Below are 24,268 nucleotides of genomic sequence, written 5' to 3'. Positions count from 1 at the left end.
AAACATGCCCTTTGCAGAAACATCTCTGTACCATAGGGCACTTTAGACAAAAACATCCATGTTAACAAGGTGTCAGGTGATGTTGCAAGTGAATCTCATGAGCATAGGTGACAGCCCTTACCCCACAGCCCTGCGAACACACAGCCCCCCCACACCGCCACAGCTCAGCACCCACACTCCAGCACTGTCAGCAATCTCATCAGTGGGCTGGGGCCCCCCACAAGCAGGCTGGCTGTAACACGCATCCAGACACACAATAAAAAAGCTGCATCAAAAGAAGTATGGACAGCAGGTCAAGGGAGGTAACTCTGCCCCTCTGTTCTGCTCTGGTGAGACCCCACATCAAGTATTGCATCCAGTTCTGGGGTTCCAAACACAGGAAGGACATGGAGCTGTTGGAGCACGTCCAAAGGAGGGCCACCGAGTTGCTAAGAGGGATGGAGCACCTGTCCTACAAGGTAGGGCTGAGAGAACTGGGATTCTTTAGCCTGGAAAAAGAGGCTTCAGGGTGACCTAATTGCAGCCTTCCAGTACCTTAAGTGAACTTACAGGAATGATGGGGCAAGACTACTTACAAGAGCATATAGTTACAGGACAAGGGGGAATGGGCTCAAATTGACACAAAGTAGGTTAAACTTGATGTTAGGAAAAAAGTCATTAGAGGGTGGTAAGGCACTGGAACAGGCTGCCCAGTGAAGTTGCAGATGCCACATCCCTGAAAATGCCCAAGGATGGGTCTTTAAGCAACCTGGTCTAGTTAAAGATGTCCCTGCCCATGGCAGGGGCGTTGGAACTAGATGATCTTCAACGTCCCTTCCAACCCAAACCACTCTATGATTCTATGAAATACAAAATGTATTTTAATCTGCCCTGGACTTCGGTCTTTACTGGGGCCTTTAAGCTCTCCCTCGCCATGACAGCGCTGCTCAGGGCCAGTCTCGCCACTCCCCCGAGCTCCGGAACCACACCCGCCCGCGGCCCCAGCGCTCCCCCCGGCCCCAGCGCCGCCCGCGGCCCCAGCGCTCCCCCCGGCCCCAGCGCCGCCCGCGGCCCCAGCGCTCCCCCCGGCCGGGCCCTGCGCGCCTGCGCCGCCGCCGCCGCCTGGTTGGTGTCGGCCCAGCGGGGGCCGGGCCGAGTCGGGCGGTGATGGCGGCGGGGCGCGGCGGGGGTTGGGCGGCCGTGGTGGTCCTGGTCGTCCTGCTCCTCTTGCTCGTCGTGTTGCCGCCACCGGGCGCAGCCTCAGCCGCCGCCCTGCCTGTTGTCATCAACACCTGGGCGTTTAGGACGGCCGCGGAGACAGGTGTCCCGGAGGGGGACTGGGGCGGGTGGGGCGGTGCTGTGCCGCGCCGCTCGCTGCCCTCCTGGTGCGTTCTCCCGCTGTGAGGGGCCGCCAGGCGGATCCGGGAGTAGGTGGTGGCAAGAAGGAGCGAGTTGTGACCCTGCTGCCGTCAAGCGGCGCTGGGTGCAGCGGGCCCGGGCTCTGCTCCCCGCCTGCCCTGTCCCGGGTCAGAGAAGCCCCGCTGCCGCAGGGACGGGCAGGCTCTTGGAAAGGGGCTCGGGCGCCGAGGCGCCAGGTTACCCCTCGTATGGGAAGGAGCTCGCCTTTACACTGGTGGTTCCCTGACACCGAGTCCTGGTGTGGCCTGAGAGCCTGCAAGCAAATGGTTTAACTTTCCGCGCTGGGAAAAATGCGTTTAAAAAACCCAAACTAAACAAATCAGTAGAGAGGGGGGTTATGAACTGCGGATATGCTAGATTAAGGGCATACTTTTGCTAATGTGGTTTGCACTCTTGTGCCTCTTTGCAGTGGTTTTTAAAGGTGCCCTTTTGAGATTCGTTCTTGCCCCCCAAGGATTTAGGTAGTTATGAATATTATTTTTTTTGAGCTCGGTGTTTTGTGATGCGTTATTGACAGGCAAAGCACATTTTCTTATAGTAATGTAAATTAGTTGTGAGTACTGATTTTAAAAGGCTTGCGGGTTATTTTATCATAGTCGAGTTGTAAATAATGCCTTACTATGGAATTCTTGCTTGTGAAATGGGTTACCTATAAAGCCTTGTGTAGGTCAGAAATAAAATATACTCATGAAAACTGCAAGGCCTTTTGCAGCTTCTGAAAGTTTGTGTTAAGGCCACTGACAGCAATAACGGTAATAGGAATTGGAGCAATACGGCTCACAAATTTGTAATAAAAGACGATCATATGTGGAGTTGGATGCATGGCATTGTCTTACTTTTTCCCTGGTGCAGGAAGCTTCATGCAGTTGCATGTGTCATTTGTGATGGTAAGGCTTCTTGGGATGGTTTATTGCTGCAAAAAAGAACTGTGTGCATTTGCTGCCTCCCCTATGCTGGGTCTGTCAGATGATGTAGCACCAGAGCGAGCACAAGGAGGAAGTAGGACAGCAACTATCAGTCCCAGCAAGCTTTTGTGCCTTGGAAAGTTTTGCCGGGTTCCAACCTTGTGAAATCTCATATGTGCAATGCCTTCAGGCTCAGCATATTCAAGCCATGTCGTCTGGCATGTCTGTAATGTCTTACAAAACTGCACCGTGATCTAGATTCTAAAGAAGACTAAGGTTTGGACAGGAGAATGGAGACTAATTTCTTATATACCATTTCCACTTTGGTTTTATAAATACGTAGTTACTGATATAGATTTAGATCTTTTTATTCTGCAGCTGGACACTTACTATTCTCATATGAAGCTTTTGAGGGCTGCTTTTTTTTTTGGTCTTTTTTTTTTTCTAAGATGAAAGTTTTGTTTCCCCTTCTCTCTCCTCCCAGAAGGCTTTAAACAAGCAGTGATAAAGTAATGATTGGTTCTGGGCACAGAAGGTTATTTGATGTATAGAAGTTGTGATGGTTGTTAGTAAATAACAGAAGAAAAGCTTTGTTTCTCAGTCAGAAACACTAAACAGATATGAAAGAAAAACAATATTTAAAAAAGTGATGCTTTACATTCTTTCAGTTATATTTATATTTTGACTTTATTTCATCTGTAAGTTACGGTTTACTTTTGCTTATCCGCTTATGTAGTGCATCTGCATTGTGTCTGTCTTTAAATCATTCTTTAAAGTAATAGTGAAGACTGTTTTCCCTGGTGACATTTAATGATTTGTGTTGATTATAGCTTGGAGAGTACTGGAGTCAGGAGGTTCTGAGCTGGATGCGGTTGAGAGAGGCTGTGGGCAGTGTGAGATTGATCAGTGCGATGGGAGTGTGGGATACGGAGGAAGCCCAGATGAAAGTGGAGAAACAACTCTGGACGCAATGATTATGGATGGGTAAGGAAACTACATGGAGGAGAGAATGATCCCTATATTAGCACATTTAAGAGTTGTTACAGGATCTTGTTGCTTTGGGGCTCACTATGGGACAAGTTATATGTTAACTTGTGGAACTAGGAAAAATACTGACTGGTGGAAGAGTAGGTTATGAATCTTCATATGTAGTGCGGTAATTCAGTTCTAGATATAGAAGTTGCAAAGCAGATGGTTTGTAGCATTGTTAGCTTTCCCTTTATATTCAATCCATAAATATTTCCCTTCTGGAGGAGTTGTCTTCTGTAATTTATTTGCTATTTAAAGCTGTCCTGGTTAAAGAGTAATTGCAAATGTTATGAGTTCATGTTACAAAATAGTTATTTTACTGAAAATATTACTGTAGATGGAGTTATTGTTACTTGAGCAACATCTCCATGCCTGTGAAAGGAAGGAATATAGGTAGGAATTTTTTCCCTACTAGTGTGATGCCATCAGTCTATGGCATAGAACAATTAAAGCATTATGTTAAAGGAGCAAGCTTTTTGATTTAGATGAGAACAGATCTTGTCTAATAAAAAGATGTGCAATTATTCGTGTATTTTTAATAAGTTTTAAATATTTTCTGTTTCCAGCAACACTATGGAAGTTGGGGCTGTTGCGGATCTCAGACGTGTAAAAAATGCAATTGGTGTAGCACGAAAGGTCATTGAATACACTAAGCATACATTATTAGTGGGAGAGTCAGGTAATTATTCCTTTAACTGTTTCCAAGCCATACCCTTATCTAAAACACTTCCTGCTAAAATTGCCATGTTTTAATCTTGGTTATATAGGTGGAAGAATTACTTGACAATAAAATCAAAATTTAGTCAAATAATTCAGAAGTGTTTATTTGCTCATTCTGTGTGTATGAAATAGGTTTATTTTTAGAAGAAAAAAGCATAGTTTTATGGTTTTCCCACCAGCCTAACTGCAAATATTAACTTGTAATCCCAAGGCTTTGCTAATATCACTGATATCTGAGTTTTCAAAGATGATTTATTAAAAGATAATATGGAAACTGTTAGATGTAAATGTTGCATTTAAAACCATGGAGTAACTTTTTCTAAGGAATGGCAGAATTAATAGACACTGCAGTTACATTTTACTACTTTGGTATATTTTGAGCATGATTATTGCATTTTATAGTTTAAAAATATTAGTGAGAACTTGAATGAAAAAAATTACATTAGAGGCTCTACTCTTAGGCACAGCAAAAGAGCAATAGCAAACTGGAGGCTGAGCTTTTTAAATACAGGCTGCTGTTGGTAGAGTAATACCAGTTTCAAAAAGAGATGTACCTTCCAGGAAGGTGTGTGAGTAGTGAGCAGGTTTCTTGGCTCACAGTTAAGGACTTTGAAAATGTACATACCTGCTCAGAAGGAAATTTGGAGATAAGTGTGGAAGTTGACATCTGAGCATTAATGGTGATTCAAGTGCTTTGAAATTGATAAGAAAAGATAAAAGGTTCTTGAAGAAATTAGTGTGTACAGAAATAAGTGCAGCAGCAGTTTTTTGATGCGATCTTGGGAGGACGCTGTTTAACGTGTTTGAAAAGAGAGACGTGCAGATTCTGTTTAATTTGAGAAGAGGACTAAGAGAAATTTCACAGGTGATGCAGAAAAAGAAATTGGTCAGGTTTTAAAAGCAGAGGAAGAAATACTCATAATACTCATTTCCCCATCGTTGTTAGTTACCAAAATATTTTTAAACTTTGATCAGTAGAATTAGCAGAGAAGATTATGAAAGTGAAGAAGCAGAAGAATTAAAGTGCTGATCTAAAATATGTTTTCCAGCCTAAGAAAATAGCTCTTTGCATAATGGAGGCATGTGGACAAGGTTGTTATGCTGAGTCCTTGCTGCCAGTGAGAACTTCCTCAGAAGAAACTGTCTATCAGTAGTGGCAAAAGAAAGACAGAAAAACCAAAGATTTATCTGAGTAAAAATTGGAGATGATGTTTAACGTTAGTGAATTAATCAAAGCAGTGGAGAAATTGAGGAAGAATATTTCTTGTGAAGAAATGTATTTTCTGTGGAAATTGGAGCTTGGATAAAAGAAACTGCAGTTGTCTTCATCAGGTGAAGATTGATACATTTGAATCTTAAAAAATGCATGTGAGATAAAGAACAGTTTATTTTCTAAATAAAAATATTTACATTTTCACCAGAAGAGCTAGCTAGAATAGTAAACTCTTTTCATATAAATGCATATAGTCTCTGCAGGCATTTTTTTATTCAAGATACAAAATTACTGAGGTTATTGCTTATTTTTCTCCCAGTAACTAAATGGCACTTTTATTTGAATATACTTAACGATATAATCCAGAGAAGTCTTTGTGCCTCCTAAAATTGCATTTTTATGAGTGGTTGACACTGGAGAGGAGGAGGAAGCAAACTGTGGCATGCGTTAATTTTCTAGTCATCTGTTTGTCCTTGATGTGCTCAGATATTATTTCCAGGCTTAGTTTTTCCGTTTTCTTCTCAGTGATCGTGGAGAGGCTAACCACCCTGTAGATCCTTGGGTTCTACTTCATGGCAGTGGTGTAGCTTTCATTTAACACATACAGATAACTGCACTCACCAATTCTTGCATTGTTAAAAGAGCTGGTTTTTGTCTTAATTCTTTAGGGGTGAGTCTTAGCAAACAATCAATAAAGCACATGTATATCAATGTAGACTGAATGTGGTGAGGGATATTCAGTGTAGGAGGATTACAAGTGAGGGAAAAAACCTCTATTTTGGTTATTGTCTGCCAAGAAATTTTCTTGTTTGTCTCTAATAGATAGGGAAGTTTCACTGTCAGTGCCTGACCTTTTTCTCTTTTTTTCCTATCAATATTTAAACCATAATCCAAGTAAAAAGTTCAGAAAGTAAAAACGACCAACTCTGCTTTCTGGAGTAGAAAAAATGCTTCAAAAGTTATGAAAGAATTCCTGACAAACATGCACAAGCACAATTTTATCCTAAAAAGAAAAAACAAAAAAACCCTAAACCCTGCCTATTTGTTCTAGAAATGGGAAAATAAATATCTATTTAATTGAAGCTGGCAGTTTTCCTCTGAGTGCTAAGGAACTTTAATTGTGTCAGTTTTTAAGAAAAATATAGAAAAGCTGTCCAGAAATAATTCAAGGCTTCTCTTAATTCTTGGAGTAGATAAGCTTGTTCAGCTGTGTATTATAGTGACGTTATTATCAAGGATTGATAATATAAATTCAGGCATCAGAACCTAGCAACAGTATCTGTTACTGGTTAGTATCAAAGGTATTTTCAGCTAAAAGATGAAAGAACAGTTGATCTTTTTTCTTTTCCCTTTGACTAACGATAAAAGTTACTCTTAGAAGTGTAGCATTCTTTCATTGCTTGTGTTGGTATTTCTTTTGCTCCCTTGGCTCATACTATATTAATTTTCAAAACAAGCTGTCACTTTTCAAGCTGCAAGGAAGAAGTGTAATATGATGTAAGCTGGTGGATTGCTTTCTTCAAATATCAGTGTTTTAATGGCAAATGTTGTGCTGCTGGGTTACTTACATTTTATAAAAGACTAGCTTTTTAAGGCAAATATATTTGTATCATTTACTTAAATATTTCTGTGACCCATACAGCCCAGACCACTCTTCCTACAGTTTATTTGTGTCCAGTTGATTAACAGAATTGAATTTGTTTCTCTTTCAGTGGTAAAACTTATATGTATTAACATAGTTATAGTGAATTGAAGAAATTTGATATTGCCAATGAAGGGAGAGTTTGCTACTGCAGTTGTACATCACTCTAATGGCTGATGCTGCTCCCTGAAGGCTTATTTCTCGTCTCCATAAAGGATGTAGAATTTCTTGATTTCTAAAAAGCATAATATGAGTGCATTATCATAAAATGTATAAATCTGTGAATAAATCAATGTGGTTTTTTTGTTTTGTTCTTGCTTTTAAAGCCTCCCTGTTTGCTGTAAGAATGGGGTTCCCATACGAAGATTTAACAACCCAGAAATCACTTTCGCTGTATTCAGAGTGGCTTAATCAAAGCTGTCAGCCAAACTACTGGAAGGTACAGTGCCGCGGTGGCAGTGAAGAGGGGGTTTAGAAAGTCAGTAATGCAGCAATTGCCTCTTCCTTTTAGCTTATATTGAAGTTACACTTGACATGTGAAGAAAAAGAAGTTTTGCATATTAAACAGAAAAGACTTGGAATTGCCAAGCATTTGGTAGACTTGGGAATTGTATGTGTCTAGTTCTTATTTCTTAGATCCTGCTGGTTTTGACCTTGCTGCAGTAGTGTTTTGGTGTAGCAATTATTTTTTTTTCCAGTTCTTAATTGGGACAGGACTTCTCAAGCTAAACACAGCAGTGTGTGTATTTTTTGATGCATGTATAAATTTCTGAAAGAGAATTTTACAGGAGTAATTAAGGTCTCTAAATAGTTAGTTGTGCGGCTTCATGCAGACCTGTGAATACATCAGATTAGTGCAGCTGTCCATTAAATTTGCCTGCTGTGGCGAGGTTGGCTTGGTTGGAGGGGTTTTTTTTGCTTTGGATGTTACAGATTTCTACATGTTTGTACACTGTATTCATTGTTTCTTGAATATGGAATGCTGCATTGCTGAACCAGTTTAATTCAGTTTTGATTTCTTTTAATTTTCAAGATATTTTCACTTGGGAAAATATCTTGAGTATGATGCTGACTTGACAATAGTATCTTGACATTAGTACAACAAACTCATTTTATCTGGTTGTTTTTTGACTTGAAAATTTTCTTCATGTCATTGAAGAATGAGCTGACTTTTTTTTTTTTTTTGACCACTCAGTTGAGCAAGGGAAAATCTTTAATTTTAACAACATAACTTTCTAGTAGGAAAACCTTTTAATATATTATACCAGAAATCAGTCTTTAAGCAAAGCAATTTGTGGTATTTCAGTACAGCTGTATGTTTTAAGTAGTGAGCATCCTGTATGGCAGATTATAGGTATTGATAGTAGTGTTTTTAAATTTATCGGTATTGAAGTATAATATATTATTCATACAAATCAAAAAATATTTACAGAATGTGGTACCAGACTCTTCAAAATCCTGTGGACCATATAAACGGCCTGGAAAAGTAACTTATAAAGAAGAACAGACCATCTCACAAAGAAGTGTTCAGAACCATGATACTATTGGTAACAACTTTTGGTAACCCTGATGCTGATTTTTCTCTCATTCCTCTACAGATTAAATCATACTAATTTTAAAGAAAAGTATTTCATATAGTAATTATTTCCTCTTTATAGTAGTTTCAAGATTCTGTTACTTATGTGTTAGGATGGAGTGCCTAAAAGTAAGATTTGTTTTTCTTTTTTTTCCAACACTGGCTGCACAGCCACTTGCTTCATATTTGCCCTTAGCTCTTGTTCATTGCCCTGCTGCTTTTCTCGCATATACCTTGGCATAATTCCTTGGGCAGCTATGGATGCTTAGAAAACTGATTAAGATTAAAAATAATTATTTTTATCTTGATTATGGTGTTGCTTTCAAAGCAACTTAAAAGGCATTACAGTGGTGGAAGAAATGAGTAAACAGGTAGTCCTGCTGCCACTTAAAAGCAATGTTTGTCAAACACTCCTGAAATTTTTAGAACAAAGTTTGCTTTCATTTGTCTTCTGTTCTGGCTTTAGACTAAATCAATAAACTTCTCCAGAAATTACTATGCTTAAAACAGGCTAGCAGTAGTAGTCCCAAAAACTTCTAAGAGTTTACTGATTGAGGACTGTTAATTGCTAAGCCTATAAGCTGGTTAAGGAGCAGATCAGACAAAGGAGTAGAGCAGTTACAGATTCATGTCTTTTAAAGCTTTTTACTGTGTAGTCTTGAAACTAGCACTTTTTGGTTTAGTTTGGATTTTCCTCAGTAATGCAGAACTTTTCGCCTGATGGTATTTGCAATACCAAGAATTAACAAGTTATTTCAAGTGTGAATCTTTTTTCTTTGCTTCTAGTTCACGCTGCTAATAACCAATTAATATTCTCCAGAAGTTGGACAACCCCCTAGATTCTTAAGTTGATAGCTGGTTTACTTTACTGGGGTAAACAGTCTTTAGTTAGTGCTGGAAAAGTCAGAAATTGTGGAGTGTCAGGAGAGGGGAATCTGGTAAATACAACTCAAGAACTGATGTATCATTAAGTAGTTGTAAGCTGTTTTGTAGTAAATGACAGCGTTTTGTACTAGTATTTGAACTTCTCCCACCCCATTGTTTTATGTATGAAATGTCTCTGTGACTAGCACATTTTGAGAAGAGTCTTCATTCATAATGCATTTAAGACATTGGAAGGATCTAATGTCCTTCCAGTCTTTTTACATAGGACAGAGAGTCACTGCCTCTATGCTTTTAGCTTCTACTGGTCAGGAAACTTTTGTGTAAGAAGTAGGTACTGCCTATTGAGGTCAGAGAACCAGAATTCAGCTCATCACATTCTGCTCCTTGGCTCTCACTTTGTATTGTAGTTTTATGCTAGAAGCAATTTATGCCCTCTCTTGCTCTGTGGAGGTGAATTCTGGCTATATGGAGAAGCAGCTGATCCCAAATCCTGTTCCAAGTGACAATCTAAACTTCTCTTGTATGAGGCAGTGGCTTTCTTATCAGCACAAAATTAGCAAGGGGTAGGCTTATCCATCCATTTGGTTGCCTGTCATGTAATTCAAGTTACTTTGGTAGTCAGTATGTCACCGTCTGCCAAATTTAAGCTCATCCTTCTGATTTTTTTTTTTAATTTCCTTCAAGCACTATTTATAATTTCCTTGGTGCTCGATGTAGTGACACCAGGTACTTTTTCTCTACTGCTTAACATAGATGTATATCAGGAGGCAGTGCTTGGGCAGAAGTAACATACAGCTCTGAACAGTGTGGCACTCACTATTTTACATTCTTTTTTGAGCTCTTGTAATACATCCTAAAAGTTTCCAAATGTCTTTTAAAAAGAACATGTTTTCCTTAAGAGTACAACTCTTGTATTTCAGTGTATCAGTAATTTGAATAGTCTGTGCGTTGTGGTTCTTTTTATAAGCATAGTTCTAATTAAATAAATTTTTTAGGAATGTTTCTGAATATGTTTCATCCTGTTGAAAATCTTAGGTATGGTTATAATTGGTGTGAGTGGAACCGTTGTTTCTGGGACATCTACTAATGGTGCAGTCCACAAAATTCCAGGGTTAGTATCTCTGGTTTTACAAAAAAGTTTTTTCTCCACCTTATTCCTGTGTTAAGCTTGCCATGGTGTTGTAAAACATTAACATTAAGATCACAAAATGGCCTTACTTATTTCTGTGCACTGCCATAAATCCTAATGCTGATTGAGTTGCAAGATGATTTGTGTGTGTTTGAGGGAATGCTTGTTTCTCAGCTGGCTTAATTCACCATACTGATGAATTAATTAATTAATACACAAACAACTGGCACAGTTTTGAGACAACTTATAAGGCAAGGCACCAGAGACAAACAAGCATTCTGGAGAGGTGCACAGTCTCCAAAGAAATGTACATAAAATTAGACCCCCAGGCTTGTATTTTATCCTTGAGATACTTTTTTTACCCAGTTAGAATTCTTTTCTGTTAACCAAGTCAGACAACTTCGGGATTTAGCAACAAGTTATTGAACATATTAATGTCCCCAGCTGCTTACTGTTGCCCACAGGCTAAACCTCACTGGCCTAGTTATAGTCAGTATAATAACAAACAGTTGTGCATAGAAGGTGGATTAAGCCTCAGGTCAGTCACAGGTTATCACAGATCACTCATATTGGTAGTTTTAAGATAAGACTTCTGACTGCTGTGGAGTGACCTTTTTACCTGTTCTGTTCTCCTGTGGGTTTGACGCTAAGTCAGCTGGAGGCAGTAAGGCTGACAAAGTTGGGGTTTTGTTTTCCATTGTTCACTACAGCCGTGTTGGAGATTCTCCGATAGCTGGAGCAGGATCTTATGCGGACAGTACAGCTGGAGGAGCTGCAGCCACTGGGGATGGTGACATTATGATGCGCTTCTTACCCAGGTTTGTCCTTAGGGCAGACTTTGCCAGCTTTTCGCAGCAAAATGTGGACTCGGCAAATGAAGTAACTGATTAAAAAGACACTGTAACTTGCTGCTGAAGTGGGAGTAGAGGAAGGAGTGGAAGAGGAAAGAACAGTAACAGTATTAAGTTATTGTTATAATGTGTCTTAAAAGAAGAGACAAATATCTTGATGACAGATCCCTTAATGCTGCCAAGCTGTGAGCAAACAGGCAGAAGGTAATGAGTATATTTCCAACCTATATGCTTTTTAACAGAACTGATTAGCTTTCTCCTCCAGAGTGTTTTATTATGTGGGAAATAAGTATCATAAATTGTAGAGAGGAGGAGGCATGGGTCTCAGATTATTCAGGTGGGGAGGTGTCACCGCAACAATCCTATGTAATTGCATCTAATTTGAAACCGAAAGAGGTGTTTTAGTGCTATCATCGTGGTTCTATAAACTGGGTAAAATATGGCTGTTTTCATCACTGAGTCTTGAGAGTCATCCTTGTGGGTTGGTCTCAGGAATGAGTTATGGAAATCCATGCTGAGCATAATGGGCTCTGATGCTTGAAGGACTATATAGAAGCTCAGATGCTTTTTCTGAAATTCTGGCAGCTAAGAATGCCTGCTAGCTATTGCATATTCACAAATGTCCTCAATGAAATTCAAGCTGTTCCAAGCCAGTCTTGAAGTAAATTATCTATCCTGTCATGGTGGATAACAACAGCAGTAGTTAGTTGAGCTGCACCATGAGCTTAGTCAATAAAAGCTGATATTACACTTTAGCAGCCTGAAGTATTTGGCTGTAACGCTTAAAAGCATTTTGTGTTAGCACCAGTGGGTTTTAGAAAACAACTCAGCCTAGATGGTTAATCACTGCTTCCTTGTAGATAAAGATTTTTACTAAATCCATGTTACTTAGATATTCCCACATGGAAACAAAGACTAAAATTGACCTGCCAGAAGTGAAGGAAGTGCCAAATAAAGGGCGAAATTGCTAATATTTGCTGTCTGCCTTCTTTGCGATAGTAATTTCTTACTGAGTTTTTGATTAGTGAAGAGACCCCTGTGAAATATAGCTTTATATTCCGTCAGTTATCTTTCAGATAAGTTGAACTTATTTGATTGTTAGAATAAATCAAAGATAATAGGAAGTCTAAAATGCAAGAGAAGTTCTTTTCTGCAGTACTTTGATAACACCTGTAGGTAATGCTGTCTGTATATCTCTTAGTGTAGCAGGAGTTCGTGTTGGTACGTGCGTCTTTCATCAAAGCAATCTAATGTTGTTTGCTTGTAAGTTATATCATATGTTGTCATTTAATCTTCAGGTTCTCAAAGAAAATGGCAACAAAACTAATTTTTTACCTCTGAGGACATTTTTGAAATGCAACTGATTCATCTCAAGCGTTTCCCATATAGTCATTTGTCTAATGATACTGTAGATAAAAAGAAAGTTCATTTTGATTCTCTTTCATTTAAACTAAGATTTTTTTTCAACTTAAGTTTGCAAAAAATTTAAAAGTGTCTCAAAGTCTTGATCAAAACATTGTACCTTCATATTCATAAAATAAAGAAAACATGTCAGTTTTGGTGTTTTCAGAAACCTAATTTTTTTCTGAAAGATTTTTTTTTAATGGTTACTGAAATCAATAATTTATTAGTAAGGTAATATTGGAGATCAGTTTTCTTCAAAAAGTTTTCTTGACATTAGGCTTTTTGAAAACTCGTGATCACTTCTGATGTCAAACTCAATGAAAAATAGAAGCCACTAACTTTTTAGTTAAAGAATGCAAAGAAGCTGTTAATCGTTTGCTTAGCCTCTTCTGCAAATGATCAGTTATCTCTTGGCTTGGTCCTACCATAGAACAATAGATGGTATAGATGACATCTTGCAATTCCTTTCAGTCCTGCTTTTAATGACTTTTTATGTAGAACTTGAGTAATAATTGCCAATACAAGATGGCCTAAAAATTACTTACTGTGTGTTTTCATTATTCAAAGAAACCAAGGTCTCTTCAGTGGTATTTTAAAATATCTAACCTGAGTATGGCTAACTGTCTGCGTATGGGGTCGGTCTTTTTTTTAGTTATCAAGCTGTGGAATATATGAGGATGGGAACAGACCCAACAGTAGCCTGTCAGAAAGTCATTTCCAGAATCCAGAAGTATGCTCCAAAGTTCTTTGGTGCTATCATTTGTGCCAATACAACTGGAAGTTATGGTATGTATTTTGCTTTGCAGGCAAAGGTGCTTAACCCTTACTAGATCACAGAAGGTGGACTTTAAAGCAGAAGTCTTTATTCTTTGAGGACTGCAGTAATACTGGCCATTTGTAGTACTAAATGCTGGTTACCAGGGCAGTTATGTCCTAGTGCGAACTGGGGATACTGTAATTTTCCTTTGCATTTTGATGTCTTAGATTTACACAAAATTTATGGAAGGCTTAGGAACAATCAAAAATATTTACAACCTTGATGTGTTTTCCAGGACTGCATATGATTAATTTGAAGGTTTTAAAGAATTCTTATGCTTTCCCTCGATGTGGCATAAGGGAGGGAGAACGTGAATGTTAAGCATGGCTTCAAAGCTTTCCAAGAGCAGTCATTGTGCCAGGCATCTCATTAGTGAACTCTTAGATCAGTATGAAGTACAATTTGCTAATCAACATGGATTATTTAGTTAGACTGCTTATTGCTGTTCTTTGATCTCTTACTTCCCATAGTTCTGTGTTTAAGAGATTAGTGTTGAAGGAACTCATTAAATTAATCAGGACTGAAAGAGAGAGATATTTTCCTAACTTGCCTTACTTTTATGAATTGTATTATAAGGGCATTAATTGCACTACAGCAGCCAGTAGTACTGTATTTTAACTTAAATACCTTCAAGATGTCTTGGGTTAAACAGATTGTAAAAGAATAATTACACCATTGTAGTAGAATTTGTAACTGGGTCTTTAGATGATAAAATACAATGACAGAGACACTAATCCCAAATGTAGCATGTTATAATTTTTTTTTTCTTTCTTTCCTAGGTGCTGCATGTAATAAAATTCCAGGATTCACTCAGTTTCACTTCATGGTTTCTAGCCCTTTGCTAGGTCGACCAACTGAGCAAGTAGTAGATTGCATTTAATTTCTTTTGGCCTATTAGCATCTCAGTTTAGAAGAGGAAAGTGCTAAGGTTCCCTAGGAGTTACTTTTTAAAATGGTTGTTTCAAGCATCTAATGGCTTATATGGTCTGTTTGTTTTCCTGAGGACTGAGTAGCTAAAAGTAATGAATAGTAACCATTGAACAGGACCTTTGCTTTGGCATTTAAAAACATATTTGTCAGAAATCTCGAGTAAAGGGCTGGAACTATGACTCTACACAGGAGACTTATTTTGAGACTACTTAATTCTCTTTCTAAGATTTAGTCTAGGTTTTCTTTTCTCTTGAAAATAAAATTGCGTAAAAATGCCAACAAGCAAGGAAAGGGGGTTGAAGAGTAGTGGAGTCTATTTCAAAGCCTTAATGAAGAAATAAGAGGCATCTCCTTATGGACCATTCTGACTTGTTTCACAACAGCTGAGAATACATTTGAATAGAGAGAACATGCAAGCATCCCTGGTAGTGCAAACCTTCAAGGAATATTGTTTGACTCTGACTGGATGTGAAGACAATTGGAAATCTTCCTGTCACCTGGTTTCTGTAGTGGAAGTTAAGTTATGAATCATAGTCACAGTGATTTCTTTGTCACTAATATGCTGTGCACTTGCCCTTTCCTGTAGCACATTTAGCCCTGCAAAGGAGCAGTTGAATACCTAGAGTATGACAGTTACCTACAGTTTTGGGTTTTGTCACTTTCTGTGTCTAGAGACAGAAGGATTCATTTGTAATAGAACTCCAGGATCCATGAGGATTGTTCCATAGGTATTTGAAGATCTGTTTTATTATTCTCTTAACTTGGCAGCCTGCTGATCATTTGATTGAATCTGTTAAACTTGAGCTAGGAAAATGTGAAAGGTGGGAGCAAATAGAATGAGTGTGTCTTGTCACTTTAATTTTTCTTTGTCTACTTGAATAAAATGATTGGGTAATAAAAGCACACCTTAATGTATCATGTATAAGTAAGTTTGTTTGGATGCTTGTGTACCTTAGAGTGATTGTTCCAAGTTGGTATCTTTAAAAGCTGGAAATAAACCACTCAAACTAGAATAGCTATTTTCAATGGCCTGCTGTTGAAATTCATCAACAAAGTGATTTATTCAGAGGATTCGCTTCTGTCATTGGATCTTCAGAGCATCTTGTAGGACAGAATTCACTGCAGGCCACAATAAGCTTTTATCAAGTGAAGCTCCAAGTGAGTATATCTGTAGTGGTTTAAGATAAGTTTTCTACCTGTCCTACTTACAACCTTCTGCCATGGCTGCTCTATCTTCAGATAACTCAGGCAGTCAAGTGCAAATAGATTAATAAAATCCCAGTGATTGTTACATTGAAGATAGCATTGTGGATTATAAACATAGGAGTTTCAGTACTGGGAGCTGAGCAGTAATGTTTCAAAGTGCTGCAGCTGAATCTGCCAGGACTCATTTGTGAAAGAGGTTGGGAACATCCATGGCACACTTTCTAGTGTGCTTATCTCACTGTGCTAGCTAGTGTATGGCAGTGGAGGTTATGGGTGCCCTGTAACAGTGTACCTTGAAGTCACTGTTGCAGTGCTAACTCCCTGTGTAGTCAGCTCCTCTGGGCTGGATGACAGCTGGCTGAACGTGAGCCAGGTGGCCAAGAAGGCCAATGGCATCCTGGCCTGTATCAAAAATAGTGTGGCCAGCAAGACTAGGGAAGTGCTTGTCCCTCTGTACTCAGCACTGGTGAAGCCACACCTTGAGTGGTGTGTCCAGTTTTGGGCCTTTCACTACAAGAAAGACACTGAGGTGCAGGAGCGTGTATAGATAAGAGCAATGCAGCTGGTGAAGGGTCAAGAGAGTAAGTCATGTGAGGAGTGACTGAGGGAGCTGGGATTGTTTAGCCTGGAGAAAAGGAGGCTCAGGGGAGACCTTATTGCTCTCTACAGCTGCCTGAAAGGAGGTTGGGTTGTAGCAAGGTAGGGATCAGCCTCTTCTCCCAGGTAACTAGAGACAGGACAAGAGGAAATGGCCTTAAGCTGTGCTAGAAGAGGTTCAGGTTGGACATCTGGAAGAATATTTTCACAGAGGGGGTGCTCAGGCATTGGAATGGGCTGCCCAGAGAAGTGATGGAGTAACCACCACAACCCTGTAAGTGTTCCATAAATGGCTGGATATGGCACTTAGTGCTACAGTTTAGTTGGCATGGTGGTATTTGGTCAAAGGTTGGACTTGATCTTGGAAGTCTTTTCCAACCTTAATGATTCTGTCTTAATTACTTGTCTCCATGAGATGTAGATACTAATCCATGTGGTTTGACAATGTAGGTTGTTTTGTTATGATGAATTAGTTATAAATGAACAGGTTAATTTTTGTAAATTATTTTGATATATTTTTAATTTGACAGTGTATTATAATATTAAGAATGTACCATTCTGATGTTATGGGCAGAAATCTGAATTAAAAAAAATGCTTTAATATTTTGTCTTAAAAATATTTCTTTAAATGTTACTATTGGTGTTCTATTATGCTTAGCAGACACATTAATTTTTTTAAGAAAGATAAATATCAAGTAGAAACTCTTGCCAAAAGTTTGTTCCTCCACGTAAGTTCCATTAAATTTACAACATTGCTTATGTCTGATCTGATGACTGCATTTGCAGATTGCATTAGTCATCATGGAATGTCAGGGTAACTGAACAGGAAAAATGCATCATGATACTCTGTCGCTTTAATTTTTTGGCTTTTTATTGTTTCAAGTTTCAAATGTTTAAGATACTTCTCTATTGAAGGTTCAGTAACTTGAATTCACAAATGTGAATAGTCTCAGTTACAAATGAGCTTTTTGTCAAAAATTGACAGCATTTTGTAATTTTTTTCCTATTGATTCATTTCCTATTGATTAATTTCTAAAAGAAATTAAATTATATATATATTTACAGGTTAGAGTAGTATTTCATAATATATGAATCAATCATAATGTTAGATAAGATTGTAATTGCAAAACTGAAGTGAGAAATATAAACTAATTTCTCTCACATAGAATTTTAGGTCCTGGATGTTTTATTGTTTGAAAGTCTGAAGAATGTTTGCCTTCTTGTTAATTTTCACAGGTTCTGTTACCACATTCCTTTTGCTCATGGCCTTCACTTAAATTGTGGTATATTTTCTCTGTTGTTTTGTGGGACCTTGACAAACTAGATTCTCTTCAGGACTCCTTCTTCTTTGTGGGATAAATAGGGTTTTTCAGCAAGTTGTTTTCATTTGTAACCCAAATTCTCCTGCATGCCTTCCTGCCCCTCACTCCTGCTGCATGCCAAAGTAATTTCATCTGTGGCTTAAATTACATTTTAGGATGACTTTTGTTAAGAGTCAGTGTTGCATACTACTGATGCCATTTCACAAAAATTTCAAAAATCACCTCCAGACCAAATAGATACATAGCTTACACTCGCTGCAAACTGCAGCATTTTGTAAAGCATTCTCTGGTCTGTCTAAAGCCTTCTTCCCTGTAAAGGTATGCTGCTTTTCCTGCCTCCCTCCTCTATAATCAGAAGAATCCTAGTGGTGTTTTTCCTGTTCTGCTGCCATTAATGGTGCTTTATACTTTCTTCAAATGTGGAGTTTGTTTTCTAAATGTTTTCTCTATATTAATTTTACTTTCTTTACTGTCAGCAGACCTGTCATAACAGCTTTCTTGACACATTCTGACTACACCCATCCAAGTTCAACAGTTGGTTAATTTTCTTTCTGAAGTTTATTTCATACATGATTCATACACAGTCTACATGATGTCTACATCTACATGATGTAGACTGTGTTGTATTATTTTGTCAAGTGGTATTTGGCAGAGGGGATCCCAGTTCTGCATGTTTGAATTCTTAAAGGTGGGATAATTACTCAAGCAGTAGCTCCCAGTATCGCCATACTACAGATTTAGAATTACACTTAGCTGGATCATGAATGCTTATTGTTCTTAAGTAGATGCTTAATGGTATATGTGGTTATTTATTAAATACAATGTGACAGGCTATTTGAAAATAAGAATGCTTATGCTTGCTCACAGTACTGCTCCTGCATAGTCTTTGTTATGAGATAAATTCCAAGACAAATTATCATAGATAATCTGTGAGAATTATAGTTGGATTGGCAGGCTGATACATAGAGAAGTATAAAGGAACTGAAACTTCTCGTAAATTAATATTTTTATCTGTAGCACTTTTCCTGAGCATTGAGGAACAATGTAGAACTGAGAGTTTCCTACTTTTCCCGTGTAACCAGTTCTTTAGTTATGTGGTTTATTTCTGAAAGATTTACAGTAATGGATGTAGTAAAATACTATAAATTAAAAGAGTGGATGTAAAAAGCATTATAGACAAGTTTAATTCATATGCAGTCAAGTGCGTTTTGCTAATTTGGTTGTTACTGAAGACTAATTTGTATGTTATAAAGTAGAAAATAAATTATGTTGGAGTAGCTTCAGTGTTAATGAACTGTAGCTATTTCAGTTCAATCTGTATCCATTATTACAAATCTGTCAACACAAGAAGTCCTGTGGTCTCACTTCTCAGCAAGAGTTATGACAGTTTTTGTTACTGCTTAGTGACAGTGCTAGCCCCAAAATGGGTTTTTCAGGGTAACATCACTTTGTCACATGAGCTTAAGAGTTTTTATCAGCCTTTAACTGATTTCTGCAGTGCTACTTCTCCCTGCCTGCTATGTTTCTTTCCTGGAGATTACTGTTCCGATACCAGGACTGGCAGACCAGGGTGTGCTTCATGCCAGATCCAGCAGTTTAACCTCTCTGACCTCCATCTTGCACTGAGAATAGCAGTGCCTGCACCCCATTCCATCGGCTCTGCTGTGGGGTTTATAACTTCTGAGCAGCAACAAACAGCTCCAAGGCAATTTGACTGTACTTGTTTCCTGGGAGAGTATGCATCAAGAGTATGTATCATACCATCCTTATTCCCATGACTTGACCTCCAAGACTCATAGTTACAGCAGTGGTAATAAAATCCACAAAAAGCAACTATAATGAACAAGAAACAATTAACTAATAGTGAAGTGCTGAAGACAAGGTTATATTTTAAGATTGTTCATCTCTCAAGGATGGTTTCAGCTGGATAAAGATTTTGCTGCCCTAAGTGTTGTTGGTATTACCCACATCCTCCAGTATGTGTTCTTTCTTCAGTTATGCAGGTGGTTCTGGTGATTGTGCAGCTCCACAAAATGGATCAGCTCGCTGTCTGGCTGAAAACTGTTATTTTTTTTCTTTTTCAGAATGTGAGTAAGCAAGCTGTTCTGTTTTTACCTTACAGCCACACAGCTGCTAATACCAACACAGGGTAGACTGCAGGAATATGCAGTAGGGCACTGAGGAGCATGGGAAACAATCCAGCTGGTGACAGCACATACTTAGTTTGGGCAGAAGACTCATCAAAATTTTCCTGTAGACTAAAGTAAGGTGCCTGTCTCTCTGCAGGTTTCATGATTTAACCCTCAGGCTAGATGCCTATTTACTATTTCTCCCCAATAAAATCGGTAAAAGACATGAGAGTCAGGGAGTATTTTTGTGAACAGGCTATTGTCATGTTTCCCATATTCTCTCTTCTGTCATGCAAATACTTAGTTATCTACTGTAGGTTTCACATTTTCCGGATGGGAAAGTGCAAAATCTCCATTCAAGTTTTTTCTGATCACCACCTCTTAAAATGTGATTTTGAATTTCTGGTGCCTGAGGAGGCTTTACAACTTAATCTTATACTTAGAGCATCTGTTACTACAATGCTTTATGAAAATGAGAACCATGAATTCAGTCTCCTTGACTGGCTATTTAATTGAAAGTCACTGTGAAATGTGCTTTCTGTTAATACCACTGTGTTTTGGACAGACTATGATATTGGACTCGTGGGGATTTCTGTCACAGGGATGCCTGGTTACTGAATCACAAAGAATTTTAGGGAAGAGACAATCACCAATATACTCAGTGGAGCTAAGATAACATCTGCAGGCACATTCAAGAATAGAGCTATAACCCTGTAACTTAATTTGAAAAATCAAGACTCTTTCAGACTTGAGAATAGAAGTTTGATCTTGCATAAAGTTGTACTTTTATAACAATAATGTAGTGCCTTACTATGAGAAATGTAAGTGCTAATTCCAGATAAATATTCCAACTGTCATTTATAGTTATCATTTTTGTACTTTGGTCAGGCAGGCAGCTATTCATAGTATGCCAATCAGTGTCAACCATTATGCTCTTCTTTGTAGCTGTGATTTTACAGACTTGGCATTTGGGAAGAACTTCAAATGCATACTAGAATTGGAGGCAATCCGGTCATATAATAGACCATCTCATGTAAGTGCCTCTAAAGTATTACTCACAGCGAATAACAAAATCACTGAACAATACAGAACTACTGATCAGTGTGCAAAGATTAGAGTAGTCCATCCTTAAAAAGGAAGAAGTTGCCCTTTCTTGGGAAAATCCAGAAAAGACCTAGGTACCAGAGTCCAACATTTTAAGCTTTATGAGAACCTGTGTGCTTTGTATCAGGTGCTGCTTTCTATCTTTGTAGGTATCCCATCTGTATGTGTTTCTGTTAGTGGGGTTGCATAAAATCAGTAGCTTCAATGCTAGGAAGCTAAAAGGCCCTCAAGCTCCAGTCGTTCTCTTCTAACCCCAGAGCCTTGTTGGATGGACTTGCTGGCACACTGAGTGCTGATCAGCAGACAGTGAGTTTGTGCATCTGAGCCTTGTTGCATTTGTTTGTTTTAATCACTGTGCTATTATATGTGAAACGTGAAAATCTATGTTCACATAATAAACCTGCCTGATCCTCCTAGAACACTGAGGCCAAAGAATCTTTTCCTCTTTATTTTCCTTTAATAAGTAGCGATTCATTCATACAAGGTGAAACATGAAATGAAAGATAGAATGTGAAGATCTGCTTCACTGGGAAGATGGAAGTAAGATTGCACAAGGAAACACACCCTGACATATGTCTGTTCCTGTCAGTACTGGTTGGGTAGCATGTGGTACCAAGCATGTGGTAAGCATTCCTTGAGCACCAGCAGAGCTCAGAAAACAGAGAAGGTTCCTGAGGAGTTCACTAACAACAAGACATTAAGGGCAACTTTCTGGTGAGTAAAAATAAATGTAGATTTCTGACATCACGAATCTTCTATCAATGTGGTTCCTTAAATTCCCATCTATTAAATTTTCATAGTAACAACTGTCTGTTCCAAATGATGTTATAAAGGCACATGACAATACTGGATGACTAACAGCATGCCTGTCTCGTGCTGAACCACCACAGAATTACAAACTAGGCATTCTCTCATACCTATGGAATGAGTAAATTTTATTCTCAAACCAAAGATATGAGATTGCCACCCTAGGCAGAACCCTTCCCTTTATGCAATCAAAATGTCAGGCCTACCATCCCGTGTGTGGAGAATGATACAAGCCTCTTCCTGTTACACCGTTATCAAATTTCTATATTTGCAATGATGTTCTGGCAACGTTAGCAGCCTATCCATAGGAGAACAATTTAACAGTTATCATTGTAATCCGAGTAATTAATTAATGATCAGTAAATCTTTCTTACATTCGAGAATGTTTACTTTAGCCTTATATAACAGGGTTACCAGGACCTATGTTCAGATATGATGCTCTGGGGTAAGCTATCTGGTAAAGCAGTGTTACAACCTGAAGAGAAAAGTGGATGTGCTGCACACTGGTTTAGGTGAGAGACTGTAATTGCTATGAATGGTAACATATAATCATATGGCCAAGCACATATATGAAATATATGTTTCATATATTTTATAACTGAAAGAGCTACATTCGTTAGTTCTTATTGCAGGGAATAAGTGGGAATTGTTTTGTTTTCTTCTGCAATCTGAGTAAATATTTTCTTGAATCCTGACTGCCTTAAACTCACACCTTATTTGGAGAGTCTTGTAAAACTTCTGGAAAAAATTTTAGCTGTTACTAGTTCAAAAAAAAAAAGAAATTAATATAAAAAAAAATCCAAACCCCAAACCAAAACAAAAACCTAACAAAAAACAAACAAACAAAACCACAAAACAAAAGCAAACAACTCAAAGCAAAACCCAAAAAAATTGCTGGACTTGCTCATGTGCCAGAGAAGAGAATTAGAGGCATCAGGCAGGCCCACAAAGAAATTATAGAATAAATTACTATTACTGATAATATATTTACCATCATGGCAAAAGTTATATGTGAATGGACATAAAGGACAATTGGAGGTCATTTCTGTTGACCTTACCGTCTGGTTGCAATGCAAAAGCTTTTTATTATTTGCAACACCTAGGAAACACTATTTTCATGGATACAAGCAGTATTCTTTTAACTTAGCAGCTTTCAGTAAAGCAAGGTAATTCCAAATATACTTGATTTTAAATAGAAGTTTTACTTGAGTATACTTTCATTTTCAAAGTTGATGTAGTTGTGCTTTTTTAGCATGTAACAGTTATGAATGGTTGACTTATTCATCATGAGCAGATGTAGCCTGCTGCCAGTTGGTGACTGAGCCCGCAGTTCTGCCACAGGAGTAGAAGCCAAGAGCTGCAGATTTTGTGTGTGTCCAAGAGTCATTCTTGTTCCTAGGAAACAACTCCAACCTCAGTTACAAGTTCTTCTTCTCTTATTTTTTCAATCAACCAGTCTAAACAATCTCTAAATATAGCTCGAATATAATCACCTAAGCTGTCATTAAAAGATTCATCTCAATCAGCAGAGCCTGCCAGGTGATTGTCACCTGAAACCTTGCAATTAACACACTATTTTTGACAAAACAGCTGAGTGTGACTTGATTTATATGCTATCTCAGGAATGGTCTTTTCCAGTATTTATTACCATCAAAGCTGTCAGTCCTGCATAGTGTGTTAAAGACTTCACAGCAGATACAGCTAAATGAATATATCTAACATAGGCTTTATCTGGCTTCTGGAGATTTAAGTAACAAAGTTCAAGTGCTTCAATTTTTTCATGTGCTTCATGTATTGGTATAACAAAAAATTAAATAAAGTTAATCCATCATGTGCAATGAATAAGGCTTTAAACTAAATTTGAAAGTAATGTATTCTAGATAACACCCAAGCCTAGACTGTGTAGAGCAGTGAGGAGTTAAAAAAAGCTGTTTGAATTACAGTTGATAATTGTTATCAGGGACTGAGTTCAGTAGTACTTAATTTATTACATTCTAATTGGCATCACACCTGAGATTCGCTAAATAAAGTTTAAGGTTAGTAATCATGCCACTTTTTCTTTTTTTGGCTTGCTTTTGTGCACTATCGTTTCATGGTTTTATTCACCCCGCCTGAATTCCACCTTCTTTGTTGTCCCATAACTGCTCTTCTCCTTTTGTTTTGATATTGAACTTATTGAAATAACTTAAAATTAGCAAAATATAAATAGCTGAAACTTCTGTAGATACGGTAGTATCTGCATATCTGAATAGGTCTATGGCAAAATTTCTTTTATCCTTATGGCTCATTCTGCATTGCTATGTATGAACGTGCAAAGTCAGGCTACAGAGGGATAGTTTGAGTGGTTACACCTTGCTTTGATCACCCGATCTTTGTATTGATCTCTGTGGGAATCCAAGAACTTTTAGCAGCCACTGTCAAGATTACATGTTTAGTACATTTCCGCTGCAAAAAGAAAACATTTTTTTTCTTGTGTGTTTAGGTACATTTTTTGACTTCTAATTCCTTTTTATTAGTTTCATATCTCACACAGATATAAAAGTTACAAAGGCAAGTTTCCAAAACCTTCTGTCCTTACTATGAACTTCCTCTGCAACATTGTTG

General features: G+C 38.2%; 1 protein-coding gene across 2 annotated transcripts; it reads left to right on the top strand.

The window, feature by feature from the left end:
• The first annotated feature begins 1,118 nt into the window (after positions 1 to 1,118).
• Positions 1,119 to 21,283, top strand: AGA (aspartylglucosaminidase). 2 transcript variants are annotated; one of them, XM_064652550.1, is made up of 9 exons: positions 1,121 to 1,300; positions 3,134 to 3,287; positions 3,899 to 4,011; positions 7,234 to 7,346; positions 8,340 to 8,454; positions 10,404 to 10,479; positions 11,208 to 11,315; positions 13,405 to 13,538; positions 14,349 to 21,283. In XM_064652550.1, exons 1-9 carry the CDS (start codon positions 1,147 to 1,149, stop codon positions 14,447 to 14,449), a joined length of 1,068 nt encoding a protein of 355 aa, XP_064508620.1. In that variant the 5' UTR covers positions 1,121 to 1,146; the 3' UTR covers positions 14,450 to 21,283. The 2 variants fall into 2 exon arrangements, with proteins under 2 accessions (XP_064508621.1, XP_064508620.1); XM_064652551.1 differs by lacking the exon at positions 10,404 to 10,479 and having other exon boundaries at positions 1,119 to 1,300; positions 8,340 to 8,467.
• Positions 21,284 to 24,268: the final 2,985 nt, after the last annotated feature.

The sequence above is a fragment of the Pseudopipra pipra genome, chromosome 4 (genome assembly GCF_036250125.1).
Source record: "Pseudopipra pipra isolate bDixPip1 chromosome 4, bDixPip1.hap1, whole genome shotgun sequence".
Classification (NCBI taxonomy): Eukaryota; Metazoa; Chordata; class Aves; order Passeriformes; family Pipridae; genus Pseudopipra; species Pseudopipra pipra.
Note: the sequence above shows the minus strand (reverse complement) of the source record. Positions and strands in the feature narration are given on the sequence as shown.

What these genes read in the sequence shown, in the direction of transcription:
- AGA (XM_064652550.1), top strand. Translation starts at nt 1,147, where the DNA reads ATGGCGGCGGGGCGCGGCGGGGGTTGGGCGGCCGTGGTGGTCCTGGTC. An exon ending in TAGGACGGCCGCGGAGACAG is followed by an intron (nt 1,301 to 3,133) that starts GTGTCCCGGAGG and finishes TGTTGATTATAG; the next exon opens with CTTGGAGAGTACTGGAGTCA. An exon ending in CAATACAACTGGAAGTTATG is followed by an intron (nt 13,539 to 14,348) that starts GTATGTATTTTG and finishes TTTCTTTCCTAG; the next exon opens with GTGCTGCATGTAATAAAATT.